This window comes from Artibeus jamaicensis, unplaced genomic scaffold, assembly GCF_021234435.1.
Source record: "Artibeus jamaicensis isolate MK-2021 breed Jamaican fruit bat unplaced genomic scaffold, CSHL_Jam_final contig_3176, whole genome shotgun sequence".
Taxonomy (NCBI): Eukaryota; Metazoa; Chordata; class Mammalia; order Chiroptera; family Phyllostomidae; genus Artibeus; species Artibeus jamaicensis.
The window spans coordinates 5,430,751-5,449,611 of NW_026521740.1; the positions used below are offsets into that span (position 1 = coordinate 5,430,751).

General features: G+C 42.2%; 1 protein-coding gene across 1 annotated transcript; it reads left to right on the plus strand.

Moving 5' to 3' along the window:
* Positions 1-327: 327 nt before the first annotated feature.
* Positions 328-16,782, plus strand: RAB32 (RAB32, member RAS oncogene family). The gene is made up of 3 exons (XM_037144909.2): positions 328-832; positions 12,074-12,351; positions 16,242-16,782. Exons 1-3 carry the CDS (start codon positions 583-585, stop codon positions 16,389-16,391), a joined length of 678 nt encoding a protein of 225 aa, XP_037000804.1. The 5' UTR covers positions 328-582; the 3' UTR covers positions 16,392-16,782.
* Positions 16,783-18,861: the final 2,079 nt, after the last annotated feature.

Below are 18,861 nucleotides of genomic sequence, written 5' to 3' on the forward strand. Positions count from 1 at the left end.
TACAAAAGAGAAACGACACAGTTCATAGAGTAACCATGGAAAAACAGGCACTGCAGATAGATTCCCTGGCTCAGGAAATGATCTTCAGGTGTGAAACCTCAGCGCAGATAGACCCTGGGAAGGGGCTTATTCCCAGGCCTGCGCCTCCCCTCAGCTCTGACTCAGGGCTTTCCAGAGCTGGCCTCAGCAGTTTGGCAGGCTGACCTTGACCTTAATGGGCTCGCCTGGGCCCTCGGCGGGTTCCCAGTCGGTCTGTGGCCACTAGGGGGCGTGCGGGATCCGCGCCCCGGCGAAGGAAGTGGGGAGAGTAGGCCCCGGGCTGCTTGAGCGCTGGAGGGAGAGGGGGGCGGGGGTGGGGGGCGGCCACCCAGCCCGGACCTCCCCCCACCAGGCCAGCCCAGGTCCTTTCCCCGCCCCTCAAAGGCTGCGAGCGACGGCGGGTTCCGGGTCCTGTGACCGATCAGGCGGTGTCGTGGGGCGCGGGCACGGCCTCGAGGAAGTTTCCAAGGCCGGCGGGGGTCCGGCGGGGGCCCGAGCTCGCCCGAGAGCAGCTGGCGGGCTGGAGCGGGGCTGGAGGCGCTCATGGCGGGCGGCGGGGCCGGGGACCTGGGACTGGTGGTGGCCGCCACTGCGGTGCCGGAGACCCGCGAGCACCTCTTCAAGGTGCTGGTCATCGGGGAACTCGGAGTGGGCAAGACCAGCATCATCAAGCGCTACGTTCACCAGCTCTTCTCCCAGCACTACCGGGCCACCATCGGGGTGGACTTCGCACTCAAAGTCCTTAACTGGGACAGCAGGACGCTGGTGCGCCTGCAACTATGGGACATCGCGGGTAAGCCACTAGCCCGGGCCGCCGACACGTTGGAACCCCGCGGCGGGTGGGCGACGGCCTCCAGGAAGGGGCGTCCGCCTGCTTCCCCAACCGTCGCGACTCCGCGCAGTCTGCTTGCTCCTTTCTCTGTCCTCAGCGTGAACTTGCCCGTGCACGTTTAGAAGAGACTAAATCACGTGGGATGATGGAAAGGGAGTGAACTCCAGTGGATAGGGGCAATGGAACGGGCAGTAGTTGAAGAATTTAACAGCAGGGCAAAATAAATAAACGCATAAATACATAACGCTGGTTAGATAGATACTTCTGCTAAGTATGTGGAAGGCCCTTTATTAAAGGCCTGTTAAAAGGATGCAAAGGAGCCCTGTACTCCAGCGCTCTCTCACCTTCCAATAGAGGGGCCTTTCCAGAAGTTTTAATTCAGAATGTTAACTATCTTACAACACACCAGGTAGAGTAGAGGAAGGGGGTTGGCTGCTCTCGTTCAGTTTTCTGATTCACAGGTGAGAGCTGAAGCTCGTGACTTACCCAAAGTTACACTTGCAGTTTGTGACATAAGCAAAGTAGAAACCAGGTTCCTTTTCAGTTTATTTTTCATCACCTGCCTGGGATGTGAGACCCTTCTTTGTGAGGGAGTGCTTTTCACACACCATGCTCATTCCCAGGTCAGACCACCCAGATGAGGGTTTGGGAAAGCTTCTCTTGAAACTGTATGCTCCTTCACTCTCTAAACCAACACTCCTGTCACTCACCCCTGACCTTCCTCCTATGTTTTCCTGGCTTTCATTTGTCATTTTGGAGCCTAATAACCCTGTTTGAGGGGTTGCATATTCTCCTTGCTCTAATTTGTGAAAACTTGAATGCTGGGTGGTGTGATGGAGTGGGATGTGGGCATTAACAAAGATGTTGACTTTTGGAATTTCGGTACTCAGAGTTGCCCTGCTCAGTTATTACCGGTGTTAAGAAGCTCAGCATTTGGCTAGGAGTATATTCAGGGTAGGAGAGAATACCCTCATCCTACATTTGCATAAACTGAAGTGCACTCAGCTGGTAGTGGAAGGTGGGGAGACACAGGTTTATGAACTAGGTAGTGTTCTTCTCACCCAAAGCTGTGGGAAAGTACTGAAGAATTATAACCTACACACTCATTTATTTAAAACGGACTTCTCTACATCAGATATGAGAATCAATTTATGTACATCAACACTTCAAAGAAAGGGGGTTAGTCAGCCTCGGGCTCAGCTTTTTTTTTTTCTTTTTTTCCTTTTTTTCAGAAAACCAAAAGTCCGTTTGAAAAGTCATCTTTTGAAGCCAGAGGCTTCTTTTGAAACACTTCCTGCTGTTTCACAGAGCACTTATGAACAGTTGTATTGCTCTACGGCAAAGCCATGCATTCTAACGGCCGTCTTACCGTCTGATTCTCCTTTTCCAGGCATCTTCAGTGTAGCTGTGGATTTCCACAAAGATGACTTTAAACCCCCGCTTAGGAGGCTCGTTGACTTTGCATGAGTTTTCGTGGGAAATAATGTAGTGTTTAGCTATGAAACTATGATTGGGTCCCATTGCAGGTAAATGGAAGATTTTTATGGCACAGTTGTGTCTTTAGCCTTAAGGGGAAATGCTGATATTTGGAAACCTGGGAAAGCAAAAACACCAGTAAGGATTTTCTTCCTGGGCACCATCTCTTCATTCCTCTTGAACAGCCCCATAGAGCCGGGAAGGGGGCATGGTCTTTATCTGACTCTGGTACCTATGCAGATGGAATATCCTTGCTCTTCTGCCTGAAAAAAATAAATAAGAAATAGAAACTGGAGCTTGGCCAGCAAGGGAAGCAGAACTGTAAGATTTCCCCAAGGCATTTCTGGGCGTTAGATACTGTTCAGCTCATACACCCCAGCAATGAACAAGATTAGAGGGAAATTTATGAGGTGATTGGAGATTATTACGGTTCCTTATAAATAAGGTTTCAGAGATGGAGTCTTAATATATAAGGAAACCGAGAGACAAAATTAAGGTTTAAAGAGCTACATTGTTAACTGTGTTTGGCTTGGGTATTTGAGCTACTAGCTAGTCCTAGATCATACCATTGGGATTAAGTAGTAATGATGTAACGGAGGCAAACTGGAGGCCACTCCAAAAACTTCCCTTGTGGCTAAGCATATTTGCCTTATGTAGTAACAAAATCGAATCACTTAAATCTCAAAGGATACAAATATTCCTTAATTTCAAAATAGTAGGTAGAGCGGGCTACCTGATATGATTTAACCCAAGGTGTGGTGTTATTACTAGATTTTCTCTGTCGTTTTAGAGATGGGAAAGGTAGTAAAGAAATTGTACTCAGTCTCTGCATTGAAAGCTTTGGCAAGTGTGGTAGGCAGGAGTTGTCCAAATGTTTTCCACAGGTTTGGCCAAGCAATTTGAGCTAAACTCTCCAAGTTAAGAAAAACAGTGACTCTTGTGTGCAGGCCTTAAAATTACTTTCTTTTTGCATCAGATGTATGCGGCTTTAAATTACAGACACTGTTTAATACAATTTTTGTGTAACACGATTGCCGTCTCTCAGTTCCTACTTGCTTTGAGACTGCTTCTCAACACACTAAAGTATATTAAAATACTAACATCTCCGGTAAGGTTTTAAAGAGAGTTTAATAATTGCATATTGAATTAAGGTGTAGGGAGAGATAGCTCTTATCTTCACTTATAATGTATTGTAGGTGAAATAATATTTGGCTTAGTACTTATTATAAGCTTATTAGCAAGTATAGAATTGTCCACATAGGTTGAGTGGCTGGTATAGGCTAAATCTTTACAAGATACAAATTTGTCCATGTAGTGCTAATATAATTTAGCCTTCATGTGTTCATTGCAGTGATGTGCATTTGTAGAAGAGATAAATTTTTATCTTGACCCTCCTAGTGTTTTCAGCTGGGCGAGAGAATTAAACTGATGTCAGATGTATTAACAGCAGAAAGTTACTTAATATGAGTTTTACATGACCCTGGAGCCTCATAAGGGAATGAAGACCTGAGTGGCAGAGCCGAAGTACTTTTATCCTAGGTTGAACAAAAAGAGGCCTTTCATTCAAAATAATCCTTATGCCAAGTGGCATATTTTGGGGGGGGGGGTTGGCCTATTTCGCTACCATTTACTTTTTTAGATTAAAATTTCTTTATATAAATCTGAGTAACACTCCCATGGGCCATAGAACAAATCGGAAACAACTTACTTTGAAGTTCACGCAAATATTGTTTACCAAAGCATAAAATTTATGCTTGGAAGACACTTTAAATTATATAAACCATACTTAAAGTCACTTTTTAAAATTTCCATCCTAGATTAGAATGCTGACCCTGATTTTCATGTTCCATCTTGCATATTGCCAATTACTACCCCTAGTGGTCTCTTCTGGTCTTATTTAATAGCTTTCCTTTAACCCTTCATAAGCAAGAACTTAGAATATTACCTCTAATGCTTTCTTGACCTTCAAATTATCTATCAGTCAGGGATTATTAATATTCAAGTTTCTTCCAAATAAGAAGAAGCAGGGCTTTGAGACTTTAGACTTTGTACAATAGTTATTTGCAGTCTCTATCTTAAACAGTGAGTACTACAGTAACTTGCCTAGGGCCTACTGGTGGCCAGTAACTTAATAACTCATTTATAGGAATTTTTAAAATCTTTATTACATCTGACTCCCATCTGACAATCTTGCCATCATCTTGAGTCTTATTCAGGCTCAATTCTCTACCATGTTACAAGCAAAGCCTACCATCCCATTTAACACCTTAAAACTATCCTTAATTTGAGACACCCTTGGGTGACCCAGCCTGGACTGTGCCTTCGTAATTGCACAGGCAGGATGGTCGGCATAACAACTCATTTGTTACAAGTACTGAAACTCCCTGACACTGACATGCCTATTTCTGGTCCTCTTTCTTTGCATGTGTTACCATTCTTAGTTGCCTCATTTAACCCCAACAAAAAGATACTCAGATTAGCAGAAGAGCGGTGATAAGAAGTACCAAAACCTGACTTTGCTCCCAACCATATGCCTAATTATTCTGTTGTCTGAATTGAGTTAGGAACTTTTTAGATAGTCTCAACAGAGGTGTAGTAACTTGACCAGGAAAACATAGGTAATCAATGGCGCTGTATAGAGACAGGTCTTCAGACTCTGGGATATGGGCACAATAAGCTATTAGTAGCATAGCCGATTGTGTGTTCACTGATGTCAAATAGTAGTGTGAACCGAGTGTAAATTTTCAGATGTTCTGATCATTCTTGTATTTAGAGCATGTGACTCATATTTTATATCCATTGTAATAATTGTCATCTCCTTATGTTTCAATCCAGAACTTTCCATTATTATAATTCTAATTATGAACCATGGTACTTACCAGGCAGATGCATTTTGTTTGGCTCCGTCTTTTTTGCATTTTGAAAGACTTTCCAAGCTGTGGACCTCTCTGAAGGTAACAAAGCTGTGTGATGGGATAGGGTTGCTAAGCACACCCAGAAAAGCAAGGTGATAATGACAGGTGTTTGCCGGATCTGCTCTGTGACGTCACTGATTATACCTGTAGCCATGCATTAGTCTAGAGATGCAGTGTCAGTTTCAAATATATTTTAGAACTATTATCCACTGTGTACATGTTATTCTGATATTTCAATTTTCTTAAGCGTTTGATAAGGGAATTTCAATGATTTTTATTCTACTTTAAAATGTTTCCAGGACTTGTTTTTATTCGGGTGTGGTGTGATCGACACAGCAGGAGACGATAGCCACTGAAAACAAAGTTTGCTACTTGGAGCTCCGAGGGGGAGGAGCAGGCTGCCCCAGGCAGGACCCCTTGGGGAAGCAGCAGGCTGGCCCCGTGGCAGAAGGGGCGAGGGGAAAAAAGCATGGGCAGGGGCTTTGGTTGTGGTTTCTACAGTAAGAAATGGGCAAGGCAGCGCAGACAAGCTGGGCAAACGTAGGTTTGGATAGTTGGAAAGATTTGAGTGATTCTGAGCTATAGGTTGGTCCCTAGTTGTCTAATACCTGGCCATAAGGTGACTTCCGGCCCAAGGACAGAGTCCTAGAATGCAGGAACCTGAAGACAGGAGGCAGATGGCAGCTGTGGATGGTGGATCAGTTGGTTTACAACATCAAAGACATGCTCTCAGCAGGCTGTCTGCCATCTCTAAGAACAAGCTAACCCTGGGAGGGTCAGTCCCCGCTGGTCTGGTTGATAAGGCCCCAAAATGTCAATGCTCCATAAAATATAGAACATTTTTTAAAAGGCTTAATCATATCTCTAGGCATTTATTAAAATAAGTTGAGAGAAAGTACTCTTGCAAAGAAGACTTTGGAAGCCTTAGATTTCTAACCCCAAATAGCATATCCTTGAAATAGTGAGAATCCCATGTTTAAACAACACTAAACTAACAGTGATGAGCCAGGTCCACAAGTTTAAGTCGTATTATGGTTCCAGAGATCTTCTCTTGGATGATGAAAAAGTGAAGACATAAATGTAGGGGAATTTCTCGAGGGACAAGAATTCAAGAAAAACAGTTCTTGGGAATTCTATTTAATTATATTTCCAAAAAAGCCTTTTGACCTTTTGCAATCCAGCAGGCCAGAAATCTGTAATCTCTTCACTCTTCTTTTGAGAAAGACCAACCACATAAAAATAAATGGGTAGCAGAGTTAGTTTAAGGATCTCTGTCAGCCTTTCTAACTGATAGATGACCTTACATTCTCTTCCCTGCTCTTTGCAGTTACTTCACTCCAGGCGTTTACCTTAAGTGTCCTGTGCAGTGAATTTTGATTACTTCTCGAAATTGGACTAAACATGTGTGGTTGTTCTGGTGTGATTCCATGGCGCCTCCTCCATCACACGCATTTGAGGAGCTTAAAATGCAGATTCTGTAGCATCGACTGTATCAATAGACTTGGCCTCATCTGACAAACATCCCATCCACCTGGATTTACCAAGAGAGAAGTCCGTCCTCCCACCTGGCAGGTGTGTGGTTGGGCTGTCCAAGGCTGGTGAGCAGAACCATAAAGTTTTCATGGGCTAGAGCTGCCATTTCTCCACTCAGCTATTCTGTGGCAATATTCTACGTCTTTGTGGTCCAGTCGAACGTACATGCCTTGCTATAAGGCCAGCTAGGAAATTTAGGCTTTTTAAAAAAAGATATTTTAAGTTTATTTTTCAAGAGAGGGGAAAGGAGGGAGAAAGAGGAGGTTAACATCCGTGTGTGGTTGCCCTTCGTGTGCCCCGACCTGGGGACCTGGCCCATGACCTATGCATGTGCCCTGACTGGGAATTGAACCAGCAACTTCTTGGTTCACAGGCTGGCACTCAATCCACTGAGCCACACCAGACAGGGCATGGGTTTTTTTTTTTTAATTAATACATTGTTTCCCCAAATAAAATTCTAGGAAGGGATATTAGAGTAGGCAACCAGCAACCCTCCATACTTAGCAGATTAGAATTGCCAGAGGTGGGGCCTGGAAGTTTGCAATTTCCCAAGCCCCATGGGTGATCTGACTTATACTCAAGTTGAGGACAGTGGTTCTGGTCATTGGCTTTGCTGCACCTTCCTCAAGACCCACCCTGTCGCTGTACCCCAAGAGTTCTCTACTTCACAGGACAAAGCTGCTGCTCCCCAGGCTCCCCCACACCCACTGCCCATGACCCTGAAGTTCCTTTCTGTCTCACATCACCTCCTCCTTCTGTGTGTCCATCTCAAAAGCCCCCACAGGGGCAGTATGTGGAGACGAATATTTACAGGACAGAAACGGTACATTTCTTGATCCTGTTGAATAAATTAGTTAAGAGAGGAAAAAGCCCATATCTTAAACTTTTAGAACTAATATGACTTTGGCCCTGGCTAGTGTATAGCTCAGTGGCTTGAACGCAGGCCTGCAAAGGAAAGGACTGCGGTTCAATTACCAGTCACAGCACATGCCTGGGTTGCAGGCCAGGTCCCCAGTGAGGGGTGCGCAACAGACAACCACATATTGATGTTTCTCTCCCTTTCTTCTTCCCTCGCCCTCTCTCTAAAAATAAATAAATACAATCTTTAAAAAAATAACTATTATGACTTTGGTCACATATCAAAAAAATATTTGGATTTTCCTTCCTACTTTATATTGACTAAAGTTGGGTGTTCCTTTTATAGTCACCGCAGGAGGTGTAAATGGATGGACAGGGCAGACCTAACGCTGTGACTAAATAGCACCGAAGCCCAGTCCTCTCAGCGGAAGGAAGGGCCCAGAGTGTACACTGACATGTATCTGGGAACTGGCGATTTTGAGGGCACGTAGTGATAACGCTGCTCCACCGCAAAAACAGTTCATTTTCCTCTTAGTTTAGGGATTGTCCATTTTTTTCTGAATTCAGTTTTGTTAATCTGCTTGACAAAACAGGTTTCATTTCAATTTCAAAAGGTGATGGTCTGAGCAAAAACAGTGCTTTGTATGATATAATCACTTCACTGGCGACTTTGCCTGTCTTTCCCATCTTGCTTATTTTTCCAAGTGGAACTGTATTTCCAAATGTAAGCATGGAATCTCAGAGTTTGCACCTTTGGGTCATTGGCCCTCTTGCATAATAATGGTTCCCATTTATTAAACGCTGTCTTCTAGTCCCTGTCATTCAGTGGACTTCCATTCTTATTTATACTTAGAATGACCTGGAGAATGGGAATTGTTCACAGCTCACAGGTGGGTGTACTGAGACTCACAGGGGTTCGGGGATTCTCCCAGGGTCCCCACATGCAGAGACAGGGGGTAGATCCAGGTGTGTCTGACATCAGAGATTTCACTGTCACCTGGTCTCCAGCTCACTTTATGTATGATAAAAAGAAAAATCAGAGAAGTGAATGGACTCATGTAATATGTGACCCCTTTCACCTTCTTAGTAGTGTAGTAGTAAACTATGAGATCTGCATATCAAGTCTAAGCTCAGAAGGTGCTAATCTGGTGCATTAACTTTTAAACTTCTTTTACTGAGCATAATACAGCCACTTGTTTTATGGAAAACTGCGCAAACTAGTATTGGGGATGGGGGAGTGTGCAGGTAGCATTACAGTCTGTTCTTACACCGCTTTATTGGTTAATGTTATGGTAGTTCTTTAAGACTTGTTTTACTTTTAACAATGCCTGTGATTCTAGCATATTTAATATCAAAGTGTAATGTGGGGCAAGCTTATAATAGCTTGATAAAGTAGTGATGCAATGAGTCACAAACTTGATGCCCAAGACACATTATGACATCACATTATTAGCTATATCAAACTATGAAAGTTTTTAATGGATGTACAATTACCCTTTTAGAACCAATGACTGACCTAAAACTTTGACTGGGTCTTGACCTATTGGCCACCACCAACCACACCAGCTTGTTAGAAGAGCTTGTCTCTGAAATGCACAGTGAGATTTCAGGATTTTTGTAAAGCATTTCACGTGCACTAGCTAGAAACTGTCCATTTTCAGCCAATCACCTTGAGCAGGAATGTGCAGCTCAGGGATTCTCTGTGTGGGGGGTGGGGAGGGGAGGTAAGCATTAGTACTCGGAAAACCAAGCACCAGTCGTCCTATTGCTTTGATTTGTGTGTCGTTATGACGTTTACATTTTGAGTTTCAAATAACATTAGGACACATTTAGATTATTTATCCAACGGGAGCATGAACATAAAATATGGAGACAAACCAGTGATTAAAATCTCAAGAGAAAGCATGTCTGGCCTGTGTTTCTGGTAATGGTTCAGAATGTAGTATTTCCCATTTCAAATACAAGGGTAAACCCTATCCTGTTGAAAATCTGCCTTAGATATGAAGAGGTAAGGCAAAGTATTTTGTGGTTTTCTTTTCCTTAATGGATTATATATTCTTGGAAATATATTACTTATGTTGTCTCAACTCCTTGTCAAAGTGACTGGTACTTGATACTCCCAAATGTGTATTAGATAAGCATCGTAATCCTTTTGCCGAGTGTCACTTGGGGCTCAGCCCTCGGGCGTGTAAGTTGTGCCCCTTTAAATGTCCTGGAACCTGGATGGCCAGCCAGCACCGTGCGCTTTTTCTCCTTTCCCAGTGCCAAGGTGTGTAGTTATAATAAAGGTTTCCTCATCTATAAAAGGGAGCAACTTACCTTTTTACAGGATGAAACACTTCAGAGTCTTTTGGAATATGCTGGCAATGTGCTCACAGCGATGTCGGTGCAAAGGGCCGTCCCCACGGTGGGGTCACTTGGGCACTCAGCAGTGGGACATGTCCCTCAGCTGCCCAGGTAAAGCGCTAGGGGACAGGGAGCAGGGGTTAACTTCTGTGGTGGGGCTGTGCTATATCCTTAAGGCAAATCTCTCCTTGGCTGGTGGCACTGCCTGGGATCTGTCTGGCAACACAGGGACATACGGAGCAGTGTATATACTGCAGGGAATACTTGGTTTACACATCAAGCAGCACGTGAGATAACCAGTCAGTCTAGGGAGATCGAGGGACTTTCCCTGGGATTTTATTTTCTCATCTGTAAAATAAGAGATGTTGGAATAAATGACGTGGGTTGTCACCTTCCAGTTATAAAAATGTTCTTTTAAGTGTTTGGTCAAGAAAGCACGAAAGTGTTCTCCCCCTTCTAGTAAGGAATGGCCACAGCACTGGTCAAAGACGGTGGTGTTGCGTGAGTTCTCCTACCCTCTGAACAACTTCCGCAGACTCACGAAGAGGAAGATCTCCTGGATTCTGCTGAGTTTCCATATTGCTGGAAGCTGTAATTCTGAACACCACACGCCACACAAAAACAAAACTCGTGCAGCTGTCTTTGTAGTTGGTAACTGCAGACTTCTCTACCCAGTACTTTCCTTTCAGCATGGCTGGGACTCCCTGCGTTTTATTTTTGTTTTGGGGGAAAGTGTCATCCCAGATAATAAAGACTTTTCTGGACTAAACTTAAACTGATGAGTTTATTTTTTCATTGCTCCATTAAGCAGTAGCTGAAACTGTATGGTGACCTAGTAGAATTTGGATGAGAAAAATATTAATTTGGGAGTAGCTTTGCATTTGTTACTATCAATAAAATGTAGTTAAAGTGTGTTTTTCATCATGTGTTTTAATAGGAAAGTGTACCATTATAGTGTTTCTTTCATTTAAATTATTTTATTGTTGTTCATCTATGGTTGTCTGTATTTTCTCCCCACCCCAACCCCCACCCCCTCCAAACCCACCTCCCTCCTATTATAAAGTTTTTTACTCACTGGTCAGAGTCGTTTATCTCTGATTAACATTTGATTGCCACTTATTTTTCCTTAGACCTCTACTCTATGACCTGGCCTATTGAAAGTATAAACTTGATAAGTCAAGGCAACTGCAAACTAGTTCACAGTGGCTGGCATCATATTTCCATAGGTGTGTGGGGGTCGGAAGGCGTGGGTTCAAGCCCCTTCTTTAGACATAGCTATTGGAATCCCACTCAAAAACCTCTTTGCTTGTTTTTGCATCTGTCAGGTTAAGATTAGGGTCCCTCCTATGTCAGAGAATAGCATGATGTCAGGTAGTGACAGTGTGCTTTGCAAAGTTCTATTTGATAGGTTAAGCAGCAGGTTTTTCCCAGTTTCTCACTTATTATTTTAAAAGTACAGTATGTTAAGAACTCTGTAATTGATCTTTCTTTTAATGACACAGCTATTATGCCATGTTTTGTTCTAAAAGAGCAGGTTTGCATGCCTCTGCCTTTTTTGAGGAGATCAAGCTTGCATATTGAGTCAAAATCAGGTGGAGATGTGAAGGAAAGATGAGTAAAGAACTTGAGAGTCTTTATCTCATGTCCAGTCCTAATCTTTTTAGCTAACATTTAACTTCCTACACTTATCTTCTTCCTGCAAGCTTCATTTTCTTCTATTCTTATCTCTTCTTCCTCTACCCCCAGCTTTCTTTTTTTACTTTAGAACCTAACCTCTCTTCTCTTAGACCCAGGGAAGAGGAAATGGTGGACTCTGTAGCTTTAAGTACTGTCATATTGGTGGTTATGGAGAATCCACTGTATATGTGCAGAACAAAAACTAGTTACTTGTGTACTCAGACCATGTGATCAGCCACATCCGCTTTGCGAGTCCCTTCTGTGTGTATATCCTTAATCTTGCCAGTCTGTGTTACTATGGATTAGAAGATATGGATTTATTCTCAGGGTCAAAGGTGTTGAATAGAGACTTTGTCTAAATTGGGAGCATTTAACATCTTATTATATTTATTTCTAGGGCAGGAGCGGTTTGGCAACATGACTCGAGTCTACTATAAAGAAGCTGTTGGTGCTTTTGTAGTCTTTGATATATCGAGAGGTTCCACCTTTGAGGCCGTCTTAAAATGGAAAAATGATCTGGATAGTAAAGTCCATCTTCCAAGTGGCGGCCCTATTCCTGCTGTTCTCTTAGCTAATAAATGTGACCAGAAGAAGGATGGTGGGCAGAACCCTTCCCAGATGGATCAGTTCTGCAAAGAGCATGGCTTCACTGGATGGTTTGAAACCTCTGCAAAGGTGAGATCTGCTTTGCCTTTGGACTGACTCTGCTGTCAGCTTGCACATGTGAGCTCTAACCACGAAGTATTAGCTGGATTGATGGGCGTGGGTGTTGGAAGCCTGGACAAAGTGCAGCGCAGCGTGGATATGTTACAGCTTCTCTCAGGCCACAGCAGGGATGCTTTTGGAATTGGTCCGTGGGGAGGTGATTAGAAGGACAGATTTCACATTAAAGTAAAAATGAACTATTATTTAGAGCAAATAGCAAAGCCTATTTTCTGTGCGTTTGAGTATTTAAATGAAGTCTTGTGCACCTAGAGTATATGAGATGAAGCACAAGCATTTTTAAAATTTTTACAGAAGGCTTAAAAATACATAGGGCCATACCGCTCATAAAGATGTGTTTCATATACAAGGCTGACTAAGGCATTGAAGAGGAGATGTACTGAGTGGTGTCTGAAGAGTTGTGTATTAACTCTGTATGAAAGAATTTGAACAAGAGGAAAGTACCAATATTGGTGACATAATTCCTTCATGAGTAGTAGAGTGAGAATTTTTCTTCAGCTCATTACAGGAAGCTAGATAAAATGTTTTTTTGAAGAAAAACAGAAACACATTAAGTTGGGTGTTGAAAATCTTAACAGCCTTGACATGCAAGAACGTGAGTGTGAAAATCACAGGCACCAGTATTGGAGGGTGGAGGGTGCTTGGTTGCTGTGTGTTGGCAGTTTCACTTCGGAGGTCAAATAACAATCCGACTTGTGTGAGAATGATGAAATGTTTGAAACATTCCCCGATGATAGACAAACTCAAAACTGTAAGTTTGGTGTAATCCTAACACAGTGCCAGGTTTTAGTATGCTTTCTGTGACTTCCATTTATATATATATATATATACTTAAAAGCTTGGTTCCTACTCATCACTTATGTACTACCAGGTTGTTTTTAGCTTTTGGAAACCCATCCCAAAAGTGGAAGAGTATTTGGTGCCACTGATGATCAGAATAACGAAAGCAAAGGCGTGAGAGCCTCGCAAGAATGCTGCTCTGAGAATACTGAGTGAAGACGGAGTCGCTGGGCAAACTCGTTTCCACTGGAGGCAGAAGTGTTTCCTCCCAAGCTAAAGGCTATTGGTTTAAGTAAATATATTCTAGAGTCTTAGCATTTAGTGTCATAAATAGAAAGTAGTGGCAGAAGAGAGATGAAGCTCAAAGAAGCCTCATGAGCACTTGGCCAGACGGGAATCAGGAAATTACAGGGGGTGGGGGGAGGCTGTGTACACAGGGGCTTGTGCCAGAAGCCATGCCCCCGGCTCACTGTCAGAGGGTTTGCTTGCTTCTTAATCTTTGTCGGAGAAGTTAATGGTTTGCGTAAATGTTTAATACAGCGTGAGATTCAGTGGAGTGGATGTATGTATTACAGATAAAAATGTCTTTTTAGGCTTTATCTGAATGAATCATTCAAATAATAAATCCAAATGTATCCCCAGAATCCACATGGGAGATTTGTAAACAAATGTGTCACCCAGCCTGTAGTGTGTGACTGCATACGTCGTCAGCTTTGTTTTACAGGGGTTGGCAAAAGTAGGTTTACAGTTTGTGCATCCTTGAAACAGTTTATTCTTGTATTATTATTAATTATTTCATTCTTTTCCATACAAAAAACTATAAATCTGCTTTTGCCAGCCTCTGTATTTATAGATGGCATCACACAGAGGGATGAGGAGGAAAGCATTGGTGTCCTGTGCTTTCCTACAAACACATGAGGGACACCTCCTGTGGAATTTAGTAGTAAACGGGGAGTGTTCTGAGGGAGTAACAGTAACGTAAAGTTCAGGTTAAAAACTTTAGCCAAAGCTTAAGGCCCTGCCTAGGTGTAACCAAGGCCTATGCTTCTGGCTTGGCCAGAAGCTGCCTTCAAGTCCGATTTCTGCTGGAATTCCAGGGATCTGAATTCCAGTGGGAACATAGCCAAACAGTTGTTGTGAGTTCGTGAATTTCATCTTTTCACCTCTGTGGCCAATAATGCCTTCCCAGGATGAAAGCATGTGGCTAATTGCACTACAACATGGGAGCTTTTGTTCCTAATCAATGGCCACTAACTGCAATCAGAAAACACAATTACTTGATATATTGGGGATGGAGGCAACTGAATGACCTGTGGACATTCGGAGACCAATACTTTAATTAAAATTAATGCTTATCTTGGGAGTGGAAGTAGCAAAGCTTGTGTGGATGCTGGAAAAGTTACTTCAATAAATAGCCCAAGTCCAGGAGGTTTCTCAGTGTCTGAGAAAGGTATAACAAATAAGGGAGAGAGCTAGAATGAACCTCGCGGTGTTGGATGGGAATCAGAGAGATCACTATTAACATAATGTTACATACATATATATTCCTTACGTGTTTGTGTGTGTGTACACACATACACATGCTGCACACATGTACACACTAAATGTGTATAAACAGAGAGGTAAACATAGAAAAATATCGGTGTGTATAGGGAGACACACGTGTATTCACTGGGTCTGTCTGCTGAGAGGGCTTAGAAGCAATGGCAGGGTAGAACCGATGATCTGTGAGTCCTCAGTAACTTTAAATACTACTGTTTTCCAATCCAAGGAATCGGGTTTCTTAGGCAAATGGTGGATTTCTGGACTGTGGGACAAACACGGTGAAGATGTGCCTGAGAGTAAGGAATCTCACAAGGAGCATTGGAGACAGATCAGAAAGACACAAGGGCCTATTTATAGGAGCTCCCAAATGTAAGACAATTTGAGCAGCAAAGTAAAGAATATTGTGCCCTGGCTGGTGTGGCTCACTGGATTGAGCACTGGCCTGCAAATGGAAGGTCACAGGTTCAATTCCTGGTCAGACCACATGCCTGGGTTGTGGGCCAGGTTCCCAGTAGAGAGTGTGTGAGAGGCAACCACACACTGATGTTTCTCTCCCTCTCTTTCCTTCAAAACTAAATAAATAAAATCCTAAAAAAAGCCCGCTGTAATAGATTTAATCTGTAGAATAAAATAATAGTCCATGAGATGAGTAAACAGATGAATAAATAAATGGGAGAGAAGAGAAAGATCTTCCTAACAGTAGAATGACAGCTAATAGATGCAGAAGGAATGATGAAAACAGAAAATCACCATTAATCACCATTAATCACCAAACACCGCCGTAATAATAGTTTTAGGGAAGAATTGATCCATCCCTGCTCCTTTCCCTAAAAACTACAAACACTCCAAGTTCCACCTCTAGACGTGGTTGGAGTCTCTCTTTCCTCTGTCATGGGGTGCGTCCGCCACTCTGTCTACGAAGTGGTGTTTCCTGCTGGTCCTCTCTGCTCAACAAAACCTGTGTCCACTTTCACCTCCTGTCTGTCAGTCTCGTGTCTTGAATTCCTTCCTGTGCATAGCCAAGAAACCCCTCTGGCATCACTCAGAGGTGGGGGAACGACAAGATGGACTTGTCCCATTCTAGTGTGGCTTGAGCCCTTTGACATTTGCCTTCATGATGTACCCTGAACACTTGAGTTAGATGTCCAAGGTCAGGGATAGTTTTTCATTTCAGTGCATGCATTTGTGTGAGTGACAACCTGGAGCAGGGTGAAGATTTGTTTGCAACCATTACAATAGTACCTTGACCCTCAGTGGCAGCAAATTTAAAGCAGGAACCACCAAAAAGCATGATCCTTTGTAAAAACAAACAAACAAACAAACAAACAAACAAAAAACCAAAGAAGGTTTCATAGCCACATTACTCAGTAGCATTGAACTCTTGGCAGACACTTTAAACATCAGAGAAGGTGGTGGCTGGTGTATTTACAATGTCCTCTTGGAGAAATGTTTCCAGTTCCCATTAATATTCTTCATGCTTTCTTCTAAGAATCCTGTTCTGTATTTCGGCTTTACAGGATAACATAAACATAGATGAAGCTGCCCGGTTTCTGGTGGAGAACATTCTTACGAACCAGCAAAGCTTTCCTAATGAAGAAAACGATGTGGACAGAATCAAACTGGAGCAGGAGGCCTTGCCCGCCGAGAGCAAGTCCCAGTGCTGCTGACGGGCTCCGGCTCCTCTCCTCCCGCTGGCTGGCGAGAGGCAGCCTGACTTGATTTCTCCATTTGGAGCAGATTCCTGAGAACGCAGCAAGGTGGTGGGTGTGCTGCTCTGTGACCCTCCCCAGGGCTGTGCTTTCGAGAGACAGCGAGGGGGCCCGGGAGCCTAAGCTGAAATGGGGTGGGGGAGTTTCAGTCCCCACAGTGGCTGTGCGCCTCGGAGACGGCACTTAGGCTTCTGTCACTGTTGTTGCTGCGTCATGTTCAGGATAATGTTTACATCCTTCTTAACGCCTTCTCAAATGACAGTGCTCAGGATTTGGTCAGAGTTCCAAATTGTGTATCTTAGTGTAAGCACTGGGGTGGTAATAAAACTTTCCCTGCCGTTTACAGTAATTTTATGAGTCCGTATTTTTGTGTTTCATCTTCCCTTTTAAGGGGAGCTTTTCGACTGTTAGCCACAGAAGGCTTGAAGCTTCTGTTCAGCAGTTTGTGGGGTTTTTTTCTCACAAGTTCTAACTAGAGCTAATCTCGTCAGATTTATCATAGTCACAGTCAAGGAGAGAATTTATTTCAAAGCGCGTACAATGAGATCCAAGGTTCTTTTAAAAGTATGAATTGTGAAAGAAACTAAGTCAGATGTGGTTTTATATAAAGTTTTTAAAGTATAGTACATGAGAAATGTAAGTTTGGCTCACAATCTTTGTATTACCATTCAATCCAATTAAGAACAGAATAAACATTTCGACAGAATTCTTTGTTTTGAGTTAATGTAGTTTTGCTAAAGTGATATAGGGTATACTATTATGCTTCAAAAAACTTTGCATCTATTCAGTTTTGCTTTTATTATTAAGGGATTTAATGATATTAATGTGAAAGTCCAACTTTTTCAAAGGAATATTTAAAGATGTTTTTGACATAATGCAAAGCTAATGTGAAATGAGGCATTGACCAAATTGTCTTATATGTTCTTATGAACTTGGCTAGGAAAGATTCATTCATTTATTAATAGCAGGAGAAAAAACTTAGCATAGAATTGCATTCGATCCAACAGCTGTGTTCTGGAAATAAACAGTAGTCAAAGACCACTGAACGTAGCTCACTCTTCTCATTAAAGCAGCTTTGTCTAGGAATCACAAGTATGTTCTTATGTCATGCATTTAAGTAAATAAACTCTTGACCATTCTCGACAGGCATTCTACATAGAATCACATTTTTCTAAGGTTAAAGAATAGAAAGAAGACCCTGCTTTAAGAATCACTTATCATTTAATTAACAGAACACTTTATTTTTAAAAAACATTGCATGAAATCTTGTTTTCTAAGAAACGTATGTGCCATGTTCTAAAATATTTTAGTCTAGGTACAAAGCACAACTTTTTAACCTTTTTAAAAATTTCTGAAGTCCAATAGTGTGAGTAATGTGAAATGTTGGTGCCAAATCAAAAATGTTACTAATATAAAGCTATTTGACTAGTTGAAGTAGTTACTGAAAGAGAGTAAATTCTGCTTGGAATTTTTAGATCGGTATTGATCATTTACACTGATTTAGCAGTGAATTCAAAATCCAAAGCATTACACTTTCTTTGCCTATCTTGACCACATTCGTTATCTTCTCTTTAAGAATAAGTTTAACCATTGGCAGTTCCCTAACTAATTGTTTTGTGGTAAACACCCTGGGTTCTGTATGCCAGTGTTAGTTTATTCTATACATAATTCCTTACACTTTGGAAGTAAAACTGAGTAACTCTTTGCTTTACTCCTCAATTCTCACTAGAATTTGTTCTTGTAACTTGAACACAAAGTTTGAATTTAAGGAATGCAATATAAATGGCTAGAGAAGAAAATAATTTGTGTTTTTCACTTGTTTAATGAAAATCCTTGAGTCTCATTTCATGCTTATTTAAATAGCTTTCTGGGAGTGAGGTTCAGAAATCTGCTTTTAAAAATCTGGAGATGTTCATTTTGAAATCTCCCTATGGTAAGTAACAGTAGTTAAAGTGTTACTCAATTTGAAATTAGGGTACTACTCAAAACATGAACCTTTAAAATATAGCACTGTATTGTCACTTACAAATCAGTGTTATTAAAAAGTCTGGACACTAAACAATGGACAGGCCAGATAAACCTGTTTTCATCCACTGAACAAAGTGGAGGCTTCAGGGTTCGGATAGACTAGGCTAATCTACAAGTCGAGTTGCCACCACTGGCTGGCCATTGGAGAAAAGGAACTCCAGTCTCTCTCACACTGCACCACAAAATGACACAATCCAGAGGTTAACAACTTATATGCAAAAACAAGAACTGAAACTACAAACACTTTCGTATTGTTCAGAATAGGACAACCATCCCCCAAAAGAGTCAATTATATTAAGCCGCACATCATCAAAACCAAGATTTAATTGCTCTGTTGGCCTCTCCCAGAAATGGAATCTTAAACCAGTTGACCAGGAATCACTGATCAGTTAGTAGTTAG